At 41.6% G+C, this 22,204-nt stretch overlaps 1 protein-coding gene across 4 annotated transcripts in view; it reads left to right on the forward strand.

The window, feature by feature from the left end:
* SERPINB5 (serpin family B member 5) overlaps positions 1-5,491 on the forward strand; it is a 29,354-nt gene extending 23,863 nt beyond the window's left edge. For all 4 annotated transcript variants that reach the window (XM_054723832.1, XM_008160704.3, XM_054723834.1 and 1 more), the window contains 2 exons: positions 1,196-1,363; positions 4,198-5,491. In XM_054723832.1, the coding sequence (XP_054579807.1) occupies positions 1,196-1,363; positions 4,198-4,590 (561 nt within the window). In that variant the 3' untranslated portion in view covers positions 4,591-5,491. The remainder of the gene's footprint in view (positions 1-1,195; positions 1,364-4,197) is intronic.
* Positions 5,492-22,204: the final 16,713 nt, after the last annotated feature.

Here is a 22,204-nt window from a genome sequence, read left to right on the forward strand (position 1 = left end):
GCAAGAAAAGACCTTCAAGATACAATTTATATCTGAGTTAGCTGAACTGGCATTTGGTACTTTTCTTTGTACCCACAAAATTTTATTTTCATTCCCACCTCAGGTGCGCTTTCCAGAGTGAAATAGAATTATATACTTACTTATCTACATCCCTCTTGAGTGCATGGGCTTTGTAAAGGCAGAGATAATGCCTTATTCATCTCTATTTCTAACTCCTGGCCCAGGCCCTGGTACATTAGCAGGTGCTCAGCAAATGTCAAACGAATGACCAATCTCTAAGCGTCAGTTTGAATAAACAGTCAATAGCAGACCAAACCTGATTGGCCTTTGGGACCACCATGGGTCCCTATACAAAATCTATTCGGCATTTCCATTGGGAGGGGACAATCACAGCTAAGAGGGCTACCTAACTCCTCAAAAAACCCAGACATCCTAGGGAGGGAGCCTGGCCTTCCCTCCATTTCCTCTTCCTAACTCACCTGAACAGTGGCCTTCTCAAAGCTGCCTGCAGGGCAGGATTGACCCTGCACATAGACGCCAGGCACAAGACATTTGACCCTTTAGACTGTATTTTCCACATACAGGTTCTTGGGTCTTAAACATGGCTTTGAAATGCCATTGAACTCTCAGTGTTTCACCTAATAAAACAATAAAACAAGACTCAAAGCTGCGTGGGGACACTCCCTCCTTTATAGTGCAGAGGTCATTACTTTTCCTTTGTTTGCTTTGACTTGTTTTTGTCAGCCCCTGAACTTTCTGAGTGACTTTACTGAGCTTCTCCTCATGTCTTGTGGTGTCTCCTTTAAGGACTAGACTAAAAAGATGATGTCATAGTATTAAAAGTTTAGGGTAGTGTTTATTCTAACAAAGGTGGATACACACACACACATTTTTGTATTACTAACCTAAGAATAAAAAGGCCTAATTAGTTTAATTTCCCCCTCTAACAAAAAGAGAGAACAAATATTTGATGTGTTTTATGGAATTATAACAAGAACAAATTAATGCATATATACTAGTGTGTGTGTGTATAGATATGTGTCTATATATGTGTGCATATGTGTGTGATGTGTTTATATGTATCTGTACATATAAAAGCATAAGTCATTGTCTTTTATGGAGGAAAATAAAAAATATCTATATATACGTGTGTGAATGAAAAAGCAAGCAGCCCAGGTTTCTTCTCCTCTTCCAGACGGACACCAAGCCAGTGCAAATGATGAGTCTGGAAGCCATGTTCTGCATGGGCAACATTGACAGTATCAACTGTAAGGTCATAGAGATCCCCTTTCAAAATAAGCACCTCAGCATGCTCATCCTGCTGCCCAAGGACGTGGAGGATGAGTCTACGGGCCTGGAGAAGGTGAGGAAGGAGGTGGGTGGGCAGCACCAAGGTGCCCTCTGCCTTGGCAGAGCTGCATGGCCAGCCCTGTTTGGGGCTGTCTGCCTTATGCCTCACCTGCTCTGTCATTTCCAAGGGTTTGTGGTCCTTTCTGGGCCTTTCTCTTTAATGTTCAAACAGCCAACATTTATTTGGCACTTACAGTGTGTCCAGAACTATAAATTCCCTGTGTGCACTACGTCATTTAACTCTCACTACAGGCCTAGGAATTAGAAACTATCACTACCGCCGTTCACAGTGAGAGAATTGAGGCACAGAAGGGTAGGTAACTGGTTCATTGTAGGTAATATGACATGGTCATCAGTGGTTTGTAGAATCAGATTTGAGCCCAAGAAGTTGAAATCCATGTTCTTAACTCTAGACTAGAGTTTCTTATCATTAGCATCTTGCATCAACACAGTGCATTTGTTAAACAATTGATGAGCTAATATTAATACAGGATTATTTACTAAAATCCACAGTTTATATTAGGATTCACTCTGTGATGTGCAGTCTATGAGATTTTTTTTTTCTTGTTAATCCTCACCTGAGGATATTTTTCCATTGATTTTTAGAGAGAGTGGAAGGGAGGGGGAGAGACTCAGAGAGAAAAACATCAATGTGGGAGAGACACATGATTGGTTACCTCCCCTACATGCCCGGACCTGGGTGGGGATTGAGCTTGCAACCCTGGGACGTGCCCTTGACTGGAGTCCATCACGGGATCCTTCAATCCTCAGGCCAACACTCTATCCTCTGAGCCAAACTGGCTAAGGCACATTCTACGAGTTTTGAAAAGTTCTTTTCATTCATACGCACATATATGAGATTTTATTATGCTTCATATTTCATACAGGTATCAGAGGCATGATATTGAAACACGGTAGAAGTTTTACCTGCTTGTGAAGGACATAGTTTCCCCTCTGCTGGTCAGCTGGTCCTGTGGCCCTCTGCTCTCCCTCACTCCCTGCCGGCTTCCTAGCTTCCCTCCACCTGGGCCTGCCCCAGCCAGGGAGAAGGAGGGAATCTTGAAGAAACCCAGGAGTCACTTGCTGTATTTTCAGTCATGCCTCAGAGACTCCTTTACTATTTAAGGTTGATCTAACTTAGTCACATCTTATCTGTTACTTCAGCTATCATTATGCTTGCTCTACCATTTGTTCATTGAATTCTAAGTCCATCTCCACTCTTCTTTTACTCACCAGTCTCTCTGTTTCACTCCACTTCATGCATTCCTCTCATTTTCTCTGTCAGCTATTATTCAGCTGTTTCCCACTTTACTTACTTAAAATATCCACATAGGTTTTTTTTTTTTTTTTCCATATGATAGAATGAAAGGAGCAAGTTAAGATGTGCTCAATGAACTTCAAAAAATTGTTTTTATTGATTTTTACAGAGAGAAAGGGAGGGGGAGAAAGAAATAGAAACATCAATGATGAGAGAGAATTGTTGATTGGCCGCCCCCTGCATGCCCCCTGCTGGTGTTGGAGCCCACAACCTGGGCATGTGCCCTGACCAGGAACTGATCCGTTACCTCTTGGCTCCTGGGTCGTAGCTCAACCACTGAGTCACACTGACTGGGCTCAATGAACAATTTTAAGATGAAACCATTTTATGCTTTATTTCATATCTCTCATTACAAAATATTGTAATAAAATATTTTGTTGAATCCCATATTTCCAAAATACTATCATTTCAACATGCAATTGCTATAAAATTATTAATGAGATATTTTACACACTTTGTCTGTATTAAGTCTTGGAAATCTGCAGTGTATTTTACACATAGAGCATTTCTCAATTCTTACTGATCACATTTTAAGTGCTTTTCATAACCACGTATTGGCCACTGTATTGGACAGTATAAATATGGAGGTTTCCTATTAGGACAGATGAATATTTAGCTTTTATGCAGATTAAGAATATAACCTGTCATTTTTTCAGATTTATTGACATATAATGAAACAAAATTGTAAGATACTTAAAAACCTGTGAGCCCAGTTTAGTGTATAGCAGGATGATTTGATAAATGTATAAATTGTAAAAGTTTATTAACACACCCATCACTTCATATATATATATCTTTTTATATCTTAAAAAATAACTAACTGAAATGGATGCAATCATTGCCTACTCTCTTAAAGAATGATCATAGACAGTTCAAATTTTTATTCTAAAAAGAATTTACCTTAGCTTTAATTTGAGTTATTAAATTTGATTTCAAGCAGAGTACATGATTGTTCTGGATTTCCTAGTAGTGAAATAAAAATAAGCATTTGAGAAATCCTATATAATAAAAGGCTACTATGCAAATTGTCCCCTCCACAGGGAGTTCAGCCAGGGAGTTTGACCAGGGGGTGGGGCCAGCCAGCCAACTTCGAGGTTCCCTCCCCCCCTACCAGGTCCAATCCTGACCGATCGGGACGGCCCGGCTGGACCCCACCCATGCACGAATTGGTGCACCAGGCCTCTAGTATTATATATGAAAACACTTCTGATTTTGTATTTGTTTCACTATTACTTATGCAACACCATAATCCATGCATTTGTTTCTATAAAGCTACTCTACAGCTTAAAAGAACTGCCCTCATAAATTGCAGTTTAAAGGGACCACAGTTGTAGAGTGGGGTGGAGACCAATACTAGGCGGAGGATCTTTTAAAAGAGAAGCTAGTCACACACCCAAACTGCAGGGCTGATTCCATTTTTGATTGTCCCTGTGTGTTACTTCGAAACTGGGCTCACATGTTTTTCATCAAGCAGGGTCTTTTACCATACGAAGTAAAAACAATAATTTCCTCTCCTTTTTGTCCTTCAGGTTGAAAAACAACTCAACTCAGAGACGCTCTTGCAGTGGACCAATCCTAGCACCATGGCCAATACCAAAGTCAAACTATCCATTCCAAAATTTAAGGTGGAAAAGATGATTGATCCCAAGGCTAGTCTGGAAAACCTAGGGCTGAAAAGTACCTTTGATGAGAGTACATCTGATTTCTCTGGAATGTCAGAGACCAAGGGAGTGGCGCTCTCCAATGTTATTCACAGAGTGTGCTTAGAGATAAGCGAAGATGGTGGGGATTCCATAGAGGTGCCGGGATCAAGAATCCTGCAACACAAAGATGAATTCAGGGCCGACCACCCATTTATTTACATAGTCAGGCACAACAAAACTCGAAACATCGTTTTCTTTGGCAAGTTCTGTTCTCCTTAAGTGGCAGAGCCCAGGTTAAGTCCCACCTGACTTTTCTGTAAACTCTACATCCAGAGGATCCCTTTCTAAATATGATAACTTGTTAATATTGCTGAAGGAGGAATGCCTCCTTGTCCTATGTAGCCCTCACACTAATAGGCCTTTTTCTCCCAATCTTTTCTTTTATGTCCCTTTCTACCCATCAAAGACAATACTTTGAATGAAAAGAAAATATGTATTCATTATTTGTCACACTATCTAGGGTTATGGGCAGAAATACAGTCATTCACAAAGAAAAGTCCTATAAGGAGCTTTGCCTTCCTTCATTGGGATACAGAATGTTCCAGACGTTCTCACTTCCCTGAAAGGCTAAAGAAACTGTGGTTTATGGGATCTGACAAACTTTCCTGGTTCCAGTGAAATGTGAGCACATAGTTAGGCTAACGTAGGTCCACAGCTCCTTATGCTAAATGCTGAGGGGCAAATGTATTTTTCAGGTTCTGATTTTGGGGGCATTTAGAAAGATAATATGTTGCACAAACTGTATGTTATGGAAGTCTATTGAAAGAGTCTGAAACAACACCCTATATAGAAGTCATTACCTTGATATTCCTGCCATAAAATGTATAATATTGAAGTGCTCACACTGCTTTGACATACTTTTTCTAAGACTATGGGTTTAGTTACTATAGATTACTGGTCAGTCACTTGCATTAATAGTAATTTTAAAAGTTGATCTGATAAGTTATCTATATTACAAGTTCACATATTAATTTACTATCAAAAGAGCACATTTACTGAAGATTTTGTGACAATACATTCTCATCTCTTCCTTGTAAATAGGTTCCACTTTATTCTTGCTCCAAAGGATCCATATAAAATTTCTTTTATGCTATTGACAATAAAATATTATTAAACTACATGTCTTGTTTTTTTTCTCCATAAAGTTAGATTTACTATTTTGAAATAGAACCAAGCCATCTATTTATAAAAGCATTCCTTTACATAAATAATTTTTTGAGGGATTGATGTAGAATAAAAATAATTACTGCCTCTGTTTCCCTGTCTTCCTTTCTTTCTGCCCACCAGCTTCCTCCTCCCATCCTCTTTCATCCTGGGCTCAAGACTCAGGGGAGTCTAGAAGGACTTTCAACTACATACAACTATATCATGAAATGTAGGCCTTTGGGCCCAGCCTCAAAATATAATTTTATCAAGTAAGCTGTATATGCTTAAAATGTTTTCTTATTAAGTACATTTTCCTCAATACCATGTATATTTGTTTTAAATTACTTATAGTTTCCCTGAATCTAATATTCAACATAGTTATTTTGTTGTCCCCAAAGTGTGCCCAAAGAGAATGTGTCCTCTCATGCAATAAATGTTGAGTACCAAAAGTGACAAATGCCCCACATTCTGACAAGAAAAGACCATTTGTGCATGATGGCTGGGAGTGGCCCAAACCACTCTTAGCTCCTTTTCCCCCTTCCCTAGGCTATGAAACAGGAAGTAGTGGGGACTGAAAAGCTTAGTGAGTATTTAGAGGTGAGATTAGTGTTTCTTTAAGCCAAGTGTTCATGGAGCATAAAGTCTCTCTTAGAACTTAAACGCATGAAATTTTTTAAATTAACTCTTGCTTGGGATAGTCTAATCCAGTGATTTTCAACCAAGGCCAATTCTGCTCCCTAGGGGACATTTGGCAATGTCCAGGGACATTTTTGTAACAACTAGGGGGATGGTGCTACAGGCATCTAGTGGGTAGGAGCCAAGAATTTTGCTAAACATCCTACAATACCTGGAACACGAATAATCACACAACACCAATAGTGAGCAGCTGAGAGACCTAGGACTCTACTGACCTGAAGGACAGATGCTGGCTGGAGGGGACCCTAAAGCAGAGCAAGGAGAACAGCCTGGAGAGGGAGTGGAAGCAGGTTCCTGCTTGCTTCACTACACTGAGATGTGGAGGCAGCCAGGCTTGGTGATTCTGAAACTCTGCCCCGGAAGGGTGTGGGGTCTCCAAGGCCCCCACAAGGACACCCCATGAAGAAGTTAATGTTTGGTGCCTCTGACACAGGATACTGGATTCCAACAGTTAAGGAAGGTCCTTACCCCTCACCTCTCCTTCCTTCCCTGGCTCCACAAGTCGGGCCCTGTGGAAGGAGGAGAGTAAGAGCAAGGTGCATAAATGGTGAGGAAGCCACTTCCGCTTCTGTTCCCCTGTGGGGTAGTGAGCCCGAACCATCTGTGGTGGATGGAGACGCTCTCAATCAAAAGAATGTTCTTCCCGACCGAGTGGCTCAGTGGTTGAGTGTCGACCTATGAACCAGGAGGTCACGGTTCAGTTCCAGGTCAGGGCACATGCCCAGGTTGTGGGCTCTATCCCTAGTAGGAGGCATGCAGGAGGCAGCCAATCAACAATTCTCCCTCATCATTGATGTTTCTATCTCTCTCTCCCCCTCCCTCCCTTTCTGAAAAAAAAAAAAGAAAAAAAAAAGAAGAAAAAAAAAAAAGAATGACGTTCTAATTTAAAAGAATTCTGGGCTTTTGCACTTCTGAAAATGTCTTTGTTGATATACGAAAGTGACTGGAGGGCATTTAGTTAAGGGGATTTGGTCCAGGAGATGGGGTGGCAATGCAGCAGAATGGGTCTGGAAGGCCCTGGAAACAAAGACTTTAGCTGCATTTCCCTAGCACTCTGCCAGTCCAGTCTACCAACAAACTGGCTGCAAGTACATCGTCTCATTTACTCATCACAACACATATATGAGGAGGAAACCCTGACCCTTATAAGTGAGGATACTAAGACCCAGAATAGCTGTAAAATCAGCTCAAGGTCATAGAGCCAATGGAAGCTGATGGCTAGGTTTTATGTCTAGCCAACTGAGCCCAGAGCTATAGCTCTGACCTCTGTATTTGATGCCCCCATTTTCCAACTGGCACTCACCCTTGACAGATGGCCACTGAATGTACCTGGAAGAAGTCCTCTCTCCTCTATGCCTTCTCTAGTTTGGAATTCTCAAAGATCCATCTCATTCTGGTAGTCCTTTTCTGTCAACCAAAACATCTACAGATGTAACTGCCTGATTAGGTGCATTTGTAGAGCCTCTTTTTTTTTTTTTTTTTTGTAGAGCCTCTTTTGAGGGCCAGATGTTGTACGTGAAGGTGCTTTATGGACATTACTCCGTTTGCTCATTTTCACAATAACCTGTTAGGGGCTAGTTCATCTATTCATATATTTCATGAGGAAATATGGGCTCAAAGGAGTTGATAAAGAACCAACTTGGTAAGCAGCAGGATTCGGCTGCAGCTCTGTCTGACCCCAAAGTCCACACTCTTTGAACTATGACTTATGGCCTTTGGATCACACATTGGGGCAGGCTCCTCTGGATGGCTTTGCTTAAAGTCTTGTATCACATGGGCCCCCTGGCTAACCATCGTTGCCAAAATAATCAGTCTGTCTCTGTCCTTCAGGGAAAAAAAAAAAGAAGACAAACATCTTGGCCCTGTGCTCCCCTCCAGCAGGACATCAGGAGCAGTAGTTCCTCTTTCCTTCCCTGAGAGCCCAGGCTACCTGGCGGCCACTGGCAGATAGCAGACTTCTGCCTCAGATGGCTGGGCCCAGAAAGCACTGAGGAGGAAGTGGGATTTTGGAAGGGCCTGGAGCCTCAGTCCCATGTGGACGGACAGAGAGGGGGAAGGGAGCCCACAAGGGAGAGACGTGTGCTCATTGGTTATGGAAGGAAAACAAAATGATGCACATGAGGCTCAGAGTGGTTGTGGAATCTGAAGGAGAAAGCAGGAGTTCAGATTGAAATTGTGGCTGTGTGATGGGCACTGGTGTCCAGGTGGTCTGATGATGGCAGTGGCCAAGGCTGAGGTGTCAACATCAGAGCTGCCTTGCAATGGTCCTAACAAAACTGGAGCTATAAAAATATTACCTCTATCTATCTATCTGTGCGCACACACACACACACACACACACACACACACACACACACACACACACACACAAACACACACACCCCTACTTCAGAATGGGATTACTGAGTCATACATGGTACAAATATTCAGTTTTGGTAGAAACTGCCAAAGAGTTTTCCAAAGTGGTTTTCCTTGATTATTATTATTAATGGTTACTATTATTTCTATTTCTCATGGATTGTTATTTATTGTTTTATTTTATTATTATTAAACTAGAAGCCTGGTGCACGAATTAGTGCATGGGTGGGGTCTGGCCAGCCAGTCCTGATGGGGGCCCATTGAACCAGGCTGGTGGTGGGGGGATAGGGGCTGATTGGAGGCAGGACCTGCCAGGAAGAGGGGCCACAGGCAGTTGGCCAGCTGGCTCTACCCCGGATAGCAGTGTTGGGGGCTGATGGGGGGCCAGGCCGGCTGCGGGGGTGGGGTGGGGGGTGGTTGCAATCGGGGCCCGGATTAGGCCAGTTGGCTGCCTCAGTGTGCATCATAGCCATCAGTCATTCCACTGTTCTGGTTGCTGGGCTTTTATATATATAGATAATAATTATTGATTTAAAAATAATATTATCTTAAAATAATTATTATTAATGATTGCTTTTCCAACTAGGAATCTTCTCAGCCCTACTGCCAGCATGACATGTTATAAATTCAGCTTCCACAACAGACCCATGAGGACCTGTTTGAGGTGGAGGGTACTGAGAGGACAGACATGAAGAAACTTGCTAAGCACACATGGCTGAGTTGTGTGGTTAGGATTTAACCTCCGACTCTGATTCCAGAGCCCACACGTTTAATCTCTATGTATTTGATTACATTAAAACTTTTTACTTGGTGAATCAAACCATTTACCTACAAGGGCAGATTTACTTCTGTTTATGTTAAAAATGAAATATTAGGTTAAATACAAGACAATGAATGTAGATAAAGATAAATCTCAGTTAAATATTTATAGAATAAGCAAACTTTCACGGAGTGTTTACTTTTCAAACATTTCTGGTTCAGTCTAATATGTTTTCTGCAATTCTGAGCTTTTCCCTCAGGGGTCATATTCAGTCAGCTGTATGGCATTTGCTATTCCCACCAGATTTGAAAGGCTTCCTTTTTTTAGTTTTAGGTCTTTGAACTGGTTTCTACAACATTCTTGCCTTCCACCCACCCCACTGATGTGAAAGATTGAATAGATGGGCATTTCCCTGTTCAATGGCTTCCTCCTTGTCTCTGTCCTCCACCCGGACAACAGCAGCTGCCCCAATTTGTGAGGGCTTTCAAGTGAGAAGATCAAAGTGTCCTACTGACAGTAAACCACTGTTCTTGACCCAAGTCCTAGAACAGAAAAATTAGATGGCCTCGTTCTCCGCTAGGGATAAGATACTTGTAGGCATGTCCCTTGCCATACCTATGTAGCCTGGACGGAGCTTCCTCATTTGTCCCATAAATGGCAGTTGCCAGGGGCAGGGAGGCGGAAGAAAATATTTTATATCCTTTTCAATGGATATAAAGTGTCAGTTATACAAGATGAGTACGGTGTCAAAATCTGCCATACAACATTGTGCCTCTTCTTAATAAGATGGTATTGTGCACTGAAAAATTTGTTAAGAGGGTACATCTTACATTAAGATTTCTTACCACAGTTAAAAAAGAAATACAGCTTGGCTGGTGTGGCTCAGTGGTTGAGCATTGACCTATGTATGACCTAGGAGGTCACGGTTCAATTCCTGATCCAGGCACATGCCTAGGTTGTGGACTTGATCCCCAGTAGGGGGCGTGCAGGAGACAGCTGATCAATGATTCACTCTCAACATTGATGTTTCCATCTCTCTTTTCCTCTCCCTTCCTTTCTGAAATCAATTATATATATTGTAGATAGTCCTGGTTGGTGCTCAGTGGTTAGAACAACTGCACCGGTCAAGGGCATGTACCTGGGTTTCAGGTTCAATCCCCCTTCCCAGTCAGGGCTCATGCAGAAGGCAACCAACCAACTGATGTGTCTCTCTCATGTCAATGTTTCTCAGTCTCTCTTTTCCTCTCTCCCTTCCACTCTCAAGGGCATGTACTTGGCTTGCAGGTTTGATCCTTGGCCCTGGTGTGTGTGTGTATGGGGCGGGGGCAAATGAGCAAATGAGAAATAGTCACGCTTATGAAGACATAACTACCTAGGGAGTGGGCTAGTGTGCAGGGAAATCTCTGTAAGTATGCTGAGCACCTGTAACAGCTGGGACTGTTGCAGTGAGCATCATGCTTGCTGTGATGACGATTTGAGACCTAACTTGATTTTTTGGTTTTACCCTTGCCTCCTCCTCAGTCAACTCACAGTCCAAAAGGGGTCATTCCCACACCATCTCTAGTTCTATCACTTATTTTTTAAAAAATATTTTTATTAAGTTCAAAGAGGGAGGGAGATAGAAACATCAATGACGAGAGGGAATCATTGATTAACTGCCTCCTGCATACCCCTTACTAGGGATCAAGCCTGCAACCTGGGCATGTGCCCTTGACCAGAATCGAACCCGGGACCCTTCAGTCCACAGGCTGACGCTCTTTCCACTGAGCCAAACTGGTTAGGACTCTATCAGTTCTCAAGGAGGACACATGGATGAAGGGAGTTTTATGCCTAAGGACCAAAGCTTGGACATGATGGGAGCTGGACACTTTGCACCCTGCACCTGAATAAACAGGCATTCTTTCCTTTTTCAAGAGGCTGGTGTTGATTGCAAAGTTAGATCAAACACGAAGGCAGGTTGTGGGGCACTGGGATGACCTGTTTTCCTCTGCCCTTAATTCTTCTTCTCTGCTGACTTAGGGGAAAGCAGGAACTAAATGGGCAGGGTAATTAGGTCAATGGCTTTCCAGGTGGAGAACAGGTTTCCCCATCCTTAGGGAGGCGCCGTTTCCAACTTGCTGGCTAGAGTCAGCCTTTCTGAGCTGGCAAATGTAAGCCCATTCTAAGCATGATTCTCTTTGCCCTAACATTCCTCCGAGTGGGAACACAAGCACCAATAATGGAGTTTTCAATCATCTTAAGCACTTCAGGTTCAATAAAGGATTATTTCTTCATTAAATAAAATTATATAGGACACCCAATAAGCAAAGCTGTTTGTTTACCTAACTATGAAACAGCCAACTAGACTATTATTTCCTATCTCCATCTTGTCCACAAAGTTGTCAAGACAATTTTCATTAACTTAATCTTTCATTTATTCATTAATTCATTGGATAAACATTAATTGTGTTAGACACTGGCCAAAATGTGGGGAATGAAAAACATGAATTAGACACAGAGGTCATGGTCACTCAGCAAATGAGCAGAAATGAGGTATGAGGAGGTAATTAGAGTGCATGGAGGGAGGGTCCTTAGCTCACTCGGAGGGATACTCCAGGATTTGGACTAAATCTTAAAGGAGGGCAGACACTAATTAATGAAGAAATAAGGAGAGCACAGTATAGGCAAAGCAGAGAAGCTTATGTTAGGCCTCGTTGCTAGATGGAATATGTATGAGGGATTTGTGAGAATGGAAGCTGCTTATTTCACTTAGCGCAATGCCCTCCAAGTCCATCCATGTCGCAAAAGGCAGGATTTCCTTTTTTATGGCTGAATAATATTCCACTGTATCCACGGCTGATCTATATATATATACTACATTGAGAAGGGACTGTTATGCATCACTTTGGAAAGTGTCATTTTTCATTCAGATATCATGTGACTGTTTTTCTAAATTAATTAACTTGTTTTCAATTCTAAATTTTTTCATGCACAGAGGTCAAGCGAAGCAATAGCTATAGATGTGTTGTTTCAATAGAAGAAGAATGCCCAGAACAGTTGAGAATGTCAGCTATATATCACTGTCATAAACTGTTTCAAATGGAAAATAGTTTATGTTAATTTTAATAATGGTTCCTTTTTTTTTGTTTGGTTCATAAAGCTTTTGGAATTTTAGTCTATCAAATGAAAAACATCTGGCATTATTATGAATTCAATAGCAAATTTAGTTAAAAGGTTCAACATTAAAGATAAAATTATTAATTTTTATAGTGATAACATAAATAGAAACTTTAGTGACTTCAGTGTTATAATGAAAATAATTTTCTTTGCTAAATAAAAACTTATGAAAAAACAATAGACTTGGAAAAGATGGTGGTATTCATAAAACTCATAATTGTGTCCAAATATATTGCTAAATAAAAACTTATGAAAAAACAATAGACTTGGAAAAGATGGTGGTATTCATAAAACTCATAATTGTGTCCAAATATATTGCGTTACTCTACCAAAATCAAAGTTGCAGTTGCAAAAATTTATACATTTTTAAATGTACATACAGAGTAACCACAGAGTATTTGTGAGGCCATCATACGTTGGATTTTAGAAATGCTTGAATCTTCAAAGAATTATGTTGTAAACCAACTCATATCCTACAATAGTCTTAAGGTTCTGTTTTAAGGTGATAGGAGAAGATTTGACTTTGGGTGATGGACACACAGTGCAATATACAGATCTTGTAACATAGAAACCCACACCTGAAACCTATATGTTCATGTTGAACAATGTCATCCCAATCAATTTAATTAGAAGAAAAAAAAAGGTTCTGTTTTTGTTTTGGGTAAACGAATCCTTTACCTTCCGGTTACATTTTGTTCACTATCAATTGAAAGTCCCCAATCAAAGCATGTAATGAACAGAGCACCATAGAACCTTAGCTTTTGCTGTTTTTAGCTATTTACAACTATTGAAAACAAAACTCATAGACAGGAAGACATTTTAAATTGATTACTGAAAAAGAAAGGGGAAAACAGAACAAATTTAAGAATGAGAGTTGCTTAAATGTGCACAAGATTTAAACTTGAAATTCTATAACCGCTTTAGAATATCTCAACTTGTGGAAAGAATCTTCTGATAGAAATTGCTTTTTTAAATTGAATGCATTTATATTTTTTGCCCAGAATAGAACAAATCTGAGGCCTTCCTTTTTGCATAATCTAAATATGGTGAAATGTTCCAAAGTTTCATGAATAGAGAGAACTATTTAACAAGATATGGCTTGAAGAAATGGTCTCTAAATAGAGGTAAAGAGACTGTACCCATGACACTGTTGAAACTGGATTCTTTAAGTATTGAAATACAGGAATTTTGAATCAAGAATAACCCTCATGCATCAGAATTTACCCTGAGCTTCACCTGGTATTTCAGCACCTCTAGACAGACTATTTTCTTAATAATTTAAACTTCATTAATCATAACATGCAACTTTGAAGACAATTTCTGGCAGTTTTATGAAAGAATTAAAATCAATATATCATGCCTTGCCGGTGTGCCTCAAAGGACTGAGCTTTGTTCCATGCACCAAAAGGTCACAGGTTCAATTCCTGGCCAGGGCACATACCAGGGTTGCTGGCTTGATCCCCAGTAGGGGGTATATAGGAGGCAGCTGATTTTTTCTCTCATGGGTATTTCTATCTCTCTCTTCCTCTTCTTCTCTCTAAAATAAGTAAAAACATATTTAAAGAAATAAAAAATAATAATACATCATATTGCAAAACTACATTCTTCAGAAAAATGCTAGTGACACAGATTTAAAGACCAGTACTAAAACTGTTTAAATTACCCAACTATAATTATTCTGCTCATGTCTATTATATTTTTAATGTTTAATCAATTCAAGGAAGATTTTTCCTTTCTCACATTTTACTTAGTGTGCACAGAAACATGCTATTTTAAAGAGAATTTTATTTTTGAAAACAGTTTTTGTATAGGACTATTTTAAAGGTCTTTCAATAAAATAAAACCAATTTATTAGTCAAGTAAAGATTTCATATAACTGTATCATCCATATCTATATCTATACCCATTTATATCTTCTATATCTACACATTTAACTATTTTTTGGTGCCCTTTTCATTTTCAAAAGTGTCCTGGTTTGGAAGATTAATTATATGGTCACATTCTTTATAAAAGACAATGTGAAAAAATGGTTTTCTCCCTGAAATTGTTAGAGAAGAAGGGGAAGAGAAGAGAAACCCATGTGATATGGTGGAATAGTTAAAACACTGTTGGGAAAAGAACTTGGTAATGTCCAGTTCTCCTTCACCCCCACATCGGCCTCAGGTGAAATGTTCTTGGTGATCTCAACCCTGGAACCACAGAGGTTTGTCCCATGTTTGGGTTGACGCCAAGGCTGAGATAAAAACCTGCATTAAAAAATAGAATTGTGGATGGGGATTCACTGGAGGAAGATTCGGGAACCAGAGGTGTCTGGGAGTTCACAGAGGCCTCGGGAAGGTGTTGGACACCCTCAGGACAGGGAACGGATTTCACCCAAACCCTGTGCAAGCCCTAAGGAGCAGGGAGACCCCAGGGACACCTCGGTTACAAGTTGCTCAGGATCTGAGTGCTTTCTATGACCTACAGTCCTCTGAGCGGGCAGTACAGCGTAATGAGGCTTGGGAGCCTACTAGCCAGGTACTAGTCTAGCTCTCTCAGTAGAGAACTGACATGACTTAGACATAGTGGGGAAATCAGACTTAGTCTTAGTGGCCTATGCTTCTTCCGTAAAATATTATCTCTGAGGTTCACCTCACCTCCATCCAACTCAAGTGATTACCAATCAAGAATATATGTCTTCTCTTGTCTATCCATCTACTGTCCACTAGATGGCGCTGTTCATCACACTACAACAGTGGGGCTCCAGGTCCCCAACTTTTAAGACACAAAATTCAGCAGTGCCTTACACCTCTTGACCCTGCTTTTCTGAAGATGTTGTTAAAGTGCTTTTGTCCCTGCTGCCAAGACACAACATTCTGCAACTCTCCCTCTGCCTGCCCTTTAAATATTAACATTCCTTAAAGTTCTATTCTGGGGCCTCTTTTGTGATTGATACAATTCCCTGGTTTCAGTGACTGCTAGCTCAATGTTGACCTTTCTCAAATTTTTATATCCCAAGTCTCCCTTCTGTGTCCCAGCCACATAGCCAACTGCCCATTGGACACCTATGTATGACACAGACACCTTAAGCTGAACTCACCTGCTCCTCTTTTCCTGTTCTCGTTCGTTGTATATGGCCACACCATCCGCCCAGAGGTCCAAACTAGACTCACATAATTTCCCACAATAGTTTCCCTTCTTCATTCCACACAATATACTGATATCCCGCAAAGTCACCCACCTCTCTGTTCTACTATCCTGATCCAAACTCCATGGTCTCTTTTCTGGACAATGAAAACAGACTCCCAAATTGCATCCTGAGCTTTCTTCCAACCATTCTCACATTGTAGACACACATGTGCATGATATGCATACACATGTGCATATATGTATACATATCTATTCTTATATGAAGAGATATTTATAAGGAAAGTATATATACACTGAGTGGCCAGATTATTATGATCTCTGAACACATAATAATCTGGCCACTCAGTGCATATCCTATATAATAAAAGGCTAATATGCAAATTGTCCTCTTGACCAGGAGTTCGACCAGCAGGCAGGACGGCCAACCGCCCATATCCCCTCCTCCTGGCCAGGCTGGCCGGACCCCACCCATGCACGAATTCATGCACTGGGCCTCCAATATATATATATACTGAGTGGTCAGATTTTTATGACCACCTGACATTTGTAGGCAAATTAGCTGTACACTGCATCATATGGGATATGGAAGCCGAAGGCCTTTGCTGTCTGCAGTTACTGATATACAACGTCTCCAATTCGCACAGGAACACAAGGATTGGACAGTTGAGCATTGGAAAAAAAGTCATGTGGTCCGATGAATCATGTTTCCAGTTGCATCATGCAGATGGCAGAGTGAGAATTTCACAGAAGCAGCATGAAAGCATGCACCCCCACATGCATGAGTACAATCCTTCAAGATGGTGGGCGCAGTGTTATGGTTTGGGACATGTGTTCCTGGCATGATTTGGGCCCTTTAACTCCTGTGGAACAACGTCTGAATAGCACAACATACCTAAGTATCATTGTTGATCAAGCTCAACCTATCATGTTGATGGCGTATCCCAATGGAGATGGCTTCTTCCAACAAGACAATGAGCCATGCCACGGTGCTCGTATTGTGCAGGAGTGGTTTTAAGAACACGAGGGAGACTTTACCTTGCTTAGGTGGCCCCCAGAATCACCAGATCTCAATCCAATTGAGCATTTGTGAGACGAAGTTAAATGAGCCATCAGGCAGCTGGTTCCACAACCATCAAATCTCACAGAACTGGACAGTGCTATTCATCAGGCATGGTGTCAGATTCCTCGCATCACCTTTCAACATCTCATGGAGTCAATGCCAAGAAGAATCGCCGCAGTATTGAAGGCAAAAGGTGGCCCAATGAAGTACTGATGGGGTGGTCATAATAATCTGGCCACTCAGTGTGTATATACTTGTTTATATACTGTCTGCTCCTCACCCCATTGTAAGGTCCATGAGGGCAGAGGTCCTGTCCCTTCAGTTGTGTGAGGAATCTCCAGTGCCCTCAACAGCACCTGAAGCATAGTGCTCAGTAAGTATTTGTGGAAGGGGTGAATTTGAATTCACTGTTGAACTAATAATCGTGGCTGGAGGAATACTGTATAGTGGTTATTCTAGATATTGGTTGTTTATGCTACTTAGAGGGGATTTGGGGGTGCTCTGAGAGACATCATCAAATGTTACTTAGCACCCTCCTCACTTTGATAACAAACGTGAGATCTGTTTTCTGGGCTAATGTTCTATGTGGGTGAGTTGGGCATTCATCCATGAGTGATCCAACAGGTGAACTAAGGACTCAGAGTCTTTTTATCTTCCAAATCTTTTTTCTGGCATTGTGCCTTACATTCCAATAATTGTACCACTCCTCATGGCACTGCTGTCAAGTTATTTTAAAGCTTTATCTAATGATAGAGGCAACCCATTAGCTAGAAGATACACAACCCATTAGCTAGTTTATCTGATCATTTCATTATCATTCTACGATGTCTTGAAGATGCTGGTTTGAATGAGGGTGTGTGTATAATGAACTTGAATAGGCTGAGGACAGTGTGGGAAAGCTGGTATTTGGAAATTTGTCAGGATCCTTGAAAATAAGCAAGTCATTTCTAAGAATAGATGGGGCAGAGAAGAAAACCTTATATTTTGATTGGGTTGGTTCTGCTCATAAAATAATGCTTTCAGAATCTGTGGATTTATGTATTTTATCAGTTCTAGGAATTTCTCAGCTACTGTTTCTTTTCTCTCATTCATTTTCTGCTTTTGAGACTTAAAATAGACATATAGCTTCTTATTCTATCTTTCATATCTATTAATCTTTATATTTCCTTATATCTCTACACTTCATTCTCAGCTACTTTTTTGTATCTATATTTTATCTAACTAATTCTTTCTTTCACGGTGTCTAATTTGCTTAACCTTCTATTCAATTTTTAATTTCAATACTTATATATTTAATCTCTAAAATTTCTGTTTGGTTCCTTTTCAAGAATGCCTGGTCATATATGATGGTCTTACTACTTGTTCATTTTTGGGAATCAAACTTAAAACACATTTCACACATGATTATTTTATATGCTGTATATCATGATTCCAATAGCTGAAAATCTTGGGTTCTAAATCTGTTGTTTTGGTTTCTGCAGGCCTTTTTGCATGATAGCTCATTTCCTTGTATGTCTAGTGATAATTTTTAGTTGGTTGATAATAATCTGGGAGAATACTGGAGGCATTTATTCTCAAATGATTTGCATTTTCCTTTGCTGAGAGCCAGGGGTTGCTACTGATCTGTAATTGGTCCATAATCCTTTCAGAGCCCAGAGCTTTAGGTGAACGCCTAGGAATGAGATTTTCCACATTTTGAGTTTGATTAGCCTTTAAAGCTCATATTTCAGCTCACAAGTTATTTTTAAAAATAGATTCTGAAGCTGTGTTGTCCAGTATGATAGCCACCAGCCATATGCGCTTAGTGAAATTAAGCATTTTCAGGGCCCAGCTTGTAGCTAGTGGCAACTGCATTGAGCAGCAGAGATGTAGAATGTTATCGTCACTGCAGACATTTCTGTTGAACAATGCTACTCTTGAACACTACCTTTTTTAAAATTTTTAAAATATATTTTTATTGATTTCAGAAAGGAAGGGAGAGGGAGAGAGAGATAGAAACATTAATGATGACAGGGAATCATTGATTGGCTGCCTCTTGCACGTCCCCCACTGGGGATTGAGCCCGCAACCCGGGCATGTGCCCTTGACCGGAATCAAACCCGGGACCCTTCAGTCCACAGGCCTGACGCTCTATCCACTGAACCAAACCAGCTAGGGCTTGAACATCACCTTTTTATCATGGGAGTCCAACAATACATTCAAAAGCATGCTTTATAGAACTGAGCTGTTTCATAGAAGAAAAGACCTTCCTGCCAGAGGTGTAATACCAAGATCTCACGCATCTTCCTCTGACACCAATGCTATAAATAATGGAGAACACAGTAGGGCTTTTTAATAGGAGATGGGGTATGATCATCCTGCTTATTAAGAAGAATTACTAAGACAGCATTGGGGCAAATATATCAGAGAGGAGGAAGATTAGAAGCGGGAAATACAGCCAGGAGGGTATTGCAGTGTTCTCGGTGAGAAATGCTGAAGACTTGAACTCAGTCCGTGAGAATGGAGATGGGGATCAGAAAAGAACCAAAATATTTAAATGAGGGTTCCCATTGTGAGGATATTTGGGATAGAAGAGAAAGAGGAAGAGGAGAGTGGAAGATGAGTCAAGTTTCTGGTTGAGTCAGTAGCCAGATGGTGATGCCATTAATCAGAGAAGGCACCTTTGGAGAAGGAACAAATTTAGGGGAGAAGGTGAGCTCCGTTTGGGACATACTATGTTCAAGGTGCTCAGCATCGCACAGTGGTGGTTGAGGTACTCTTGGATCACCTAGAAAGACCTACAGGTCAGCCTGTGCTGAGCCAAAGGGAGCCCCAGCCACCAAGTAGTGCAGATGAAGAGGGGAGTAAAAACCTACTCAGACTCTTCCCCCCATCCTGTGGTATTTAAGCCCTGTGGCACTGAGGAAAGTGGGAGACAGCTCCAGGACCCATCCTGTGATGAACACCATCATCTCTTGCTTCTAAGTATATTCATCTTGGATTTCACAGGTTCATCTTTTTTAGTATTTCTAGACCTCATGTTGCATTCTGTTACTCTGATTTACCCCCATAGTTCGGGGTGTGGACACAAGAATATTTGGTAGAGTGGCTTGCAATGGCCAGGGCAATGGGTTTTAGCAAGTAGGGGCAATGCTCTGCCCAACAGCACCCCCATCTGCGTGAGCATCTTCTACAGTTGAGACCAGTGAGCTCCACCCACTTACCTGACATAGCTCTTTCAGTACCAGATGTGTGGGTTGGGATGGTGCCCATCTTGATGGAGCTTCCTTAGAACCTTCTCCAGGTTCAGCAAAATGCACATGAAAGGAAAACCCAGTGGGCACAATCCCGAGACAGTTGACATCTGTTGAGAATCTACTGTTTATCCTGTTTACCAGGTGCGTGTCAGGTGCCTCCTTCTGTGTTTATCTGCAGCACAGATAGGGACTATCAGGTAGGGACTGGTACCTTGATCCTCACCTTGCTTCTTGGACTTTTGCTAATTTAATTGCTCTTTGCTTCCTCCTCAACCCCATCCCTGACATCCCTTTCCGCTTGTGATACCAAATGACTGCCTTCCTAGCTTTGTGCCCCAGGTTTCAGCACCATTTGCCACATCATCACAACTCACTGATGAAAATCGTAAGTCTTTTCTTGTCAGTGAACTGCATGGTCTGGGCAGAATCCCGAGAAAAGCTGGATGAGGGTTGTCTTGTCTTAATTTGCTATTACGAGATGCCTTATCACTCATTCTAAGAATTCTAGATGCCTCTTATGCATGAGAATCTCCTGAGAGCCTTGTTAAAATCAGATTCGGAGGCCCCATCTCTCTAGGTTCTGATTTATTACCAAAGGCGGGGCTCAAGAATGAGCATTTTGAAACAAGCACCTCAAGTGAAAAAGCAGTTTTCTAGGCTCCCACATTGAGAAGCTGTGTTAGCCCCACAGGGCAGTGCATCTTCACAGACCTCTTGTGTAGGCCCCCAGCTTCCCTGCTCCCTGCCCATCTCTAAAAGAGGTACTCTACACCAAGCCCGCCACCAGGAGGCTGTCTCTTAGCCCCTGCAGACCTTCTGTCATCCAGACCAACGTCTTTCCACTTCAGCTCTGCTTTCAAGCTCCAGGCTCTAGCTCCTCCTCAGAGAGCAATGCTATGATACCCTCACCTCTCAGGTGAGACCCACTCCTGCATGTGGGGGAGGGCTCAGCCTCACCTGCAGTGCAGGCTCTGGAGTGGCAGAAGCCTTCATCGTGGAGCAATCACACCAGAGTCACCAGGATGGGACAATAGGGACAGAAGGGCACTCCCTTCTAGCCCCTGAGGATGACTGGGGTTTCTCAGGCAGCATCATGGTGGGGTGGAAGGTATTTCTGACTCAGGAAAGCAAGACTAGTGAAAGGGCCAGGTGTGTCTGGAACACAGGGAATCACCTGTGTGTGGAAGGGAGTGGAATGAGACCACAGACCAGGGGTGGTCCTGGACAGCCACTGGCTGGTGAGGGAGGTGTTTGTGCAGATCAGCATGCTGAGAAAAAGGGGGAGACAGACTGACATAGGGGGGGACCCAGTAAGACACAGAAGCGCTGTTGCAATAGTACAGAAGGAAGATGCTAAGGCTCAGACCAGGGCAGTGTGGAAGGGAAACCAGTGTGGAGGAAATCCTTGAATTAAGTTTTGGATGAAGACAGTTGTCTTCTGGCCAGATGTCAGCTCTGTAACATGCAATTATATAGGGAAACATTTTTTTCATAAGAGTAAACAACCAGTAAAGACAACGGCATAAACAAGCAAGTGCTGTGCGTGTGGAGGAGGCTTGGGCTGGAAAGTGAAGTCCAAATCAGTGAAGGCAGTTAGACAATTAAAATGTAAAATAATTTATCATTCTGAAACTTGGGTCTTTTTCATCAATGTGGGGCACACAATTAGGATACTTTTTTCTTTCTCTATATAAATTAAAGGACTTTGTTGTTAGTCAGCTTACTTATTAGTTGGATGCCTTTCTTCCATTCTTCAAGCACTCCCTCCCATGATCATTTAAAAAACCTGCAGGATGTTTAGGAATCATTGCTGATTACTGTACTATTGAGGGGAAAAATGAAAAAGGCAGCTAAGCCTGTAGAGGAGCCCCATTCCATCACTATGACCATTGGCCCTTTGGAAATACAGATGTCTTGGGTGCCTAATGCTGTAGGTGACCTGGGCCAGGTTACCCTGCAGGATAGGTTATGCCTGTCCACTGAAGCAAAGATCTTTGGTGGCCTACGCCTGTAGCTATCCCTGTGTGTGACAGGGTTTTGGGGGTTGGGTGGCAGATGTCTTTGCCTCATTATTCTTCTCAGTTGTGTTGACCACACCAGCACAGGTCTTGACTCTCTTCAGTTACACTGCCATTCTGTGGCTATTGTTGGTGTTTGTCAATTTACCGTATTTTCTGGTGTATAAGACGACTTTTTAACCCAGGAAAATCTTCTATACGCCCAGTTGTCTTATATGCTGGAAAATACGGTACATACACTCACAGCCATTTTTCTAAGGGATGTCACAGGATA

This window comes from Eptesicus fuscus, chromosome 12 (assembly GCF_027574615.1).
Source record: "Eptesicus fuscus isolate TK198812 chromosome 12, DD_ASM_mEF_20220401, whole genome shotgun sequence".
NCBI lineage: Eukaryota > Metazoa > Chordata > Mammalia > Chiroptera > Vespertilionidae > Eptesicus > Eptesicus fuscus.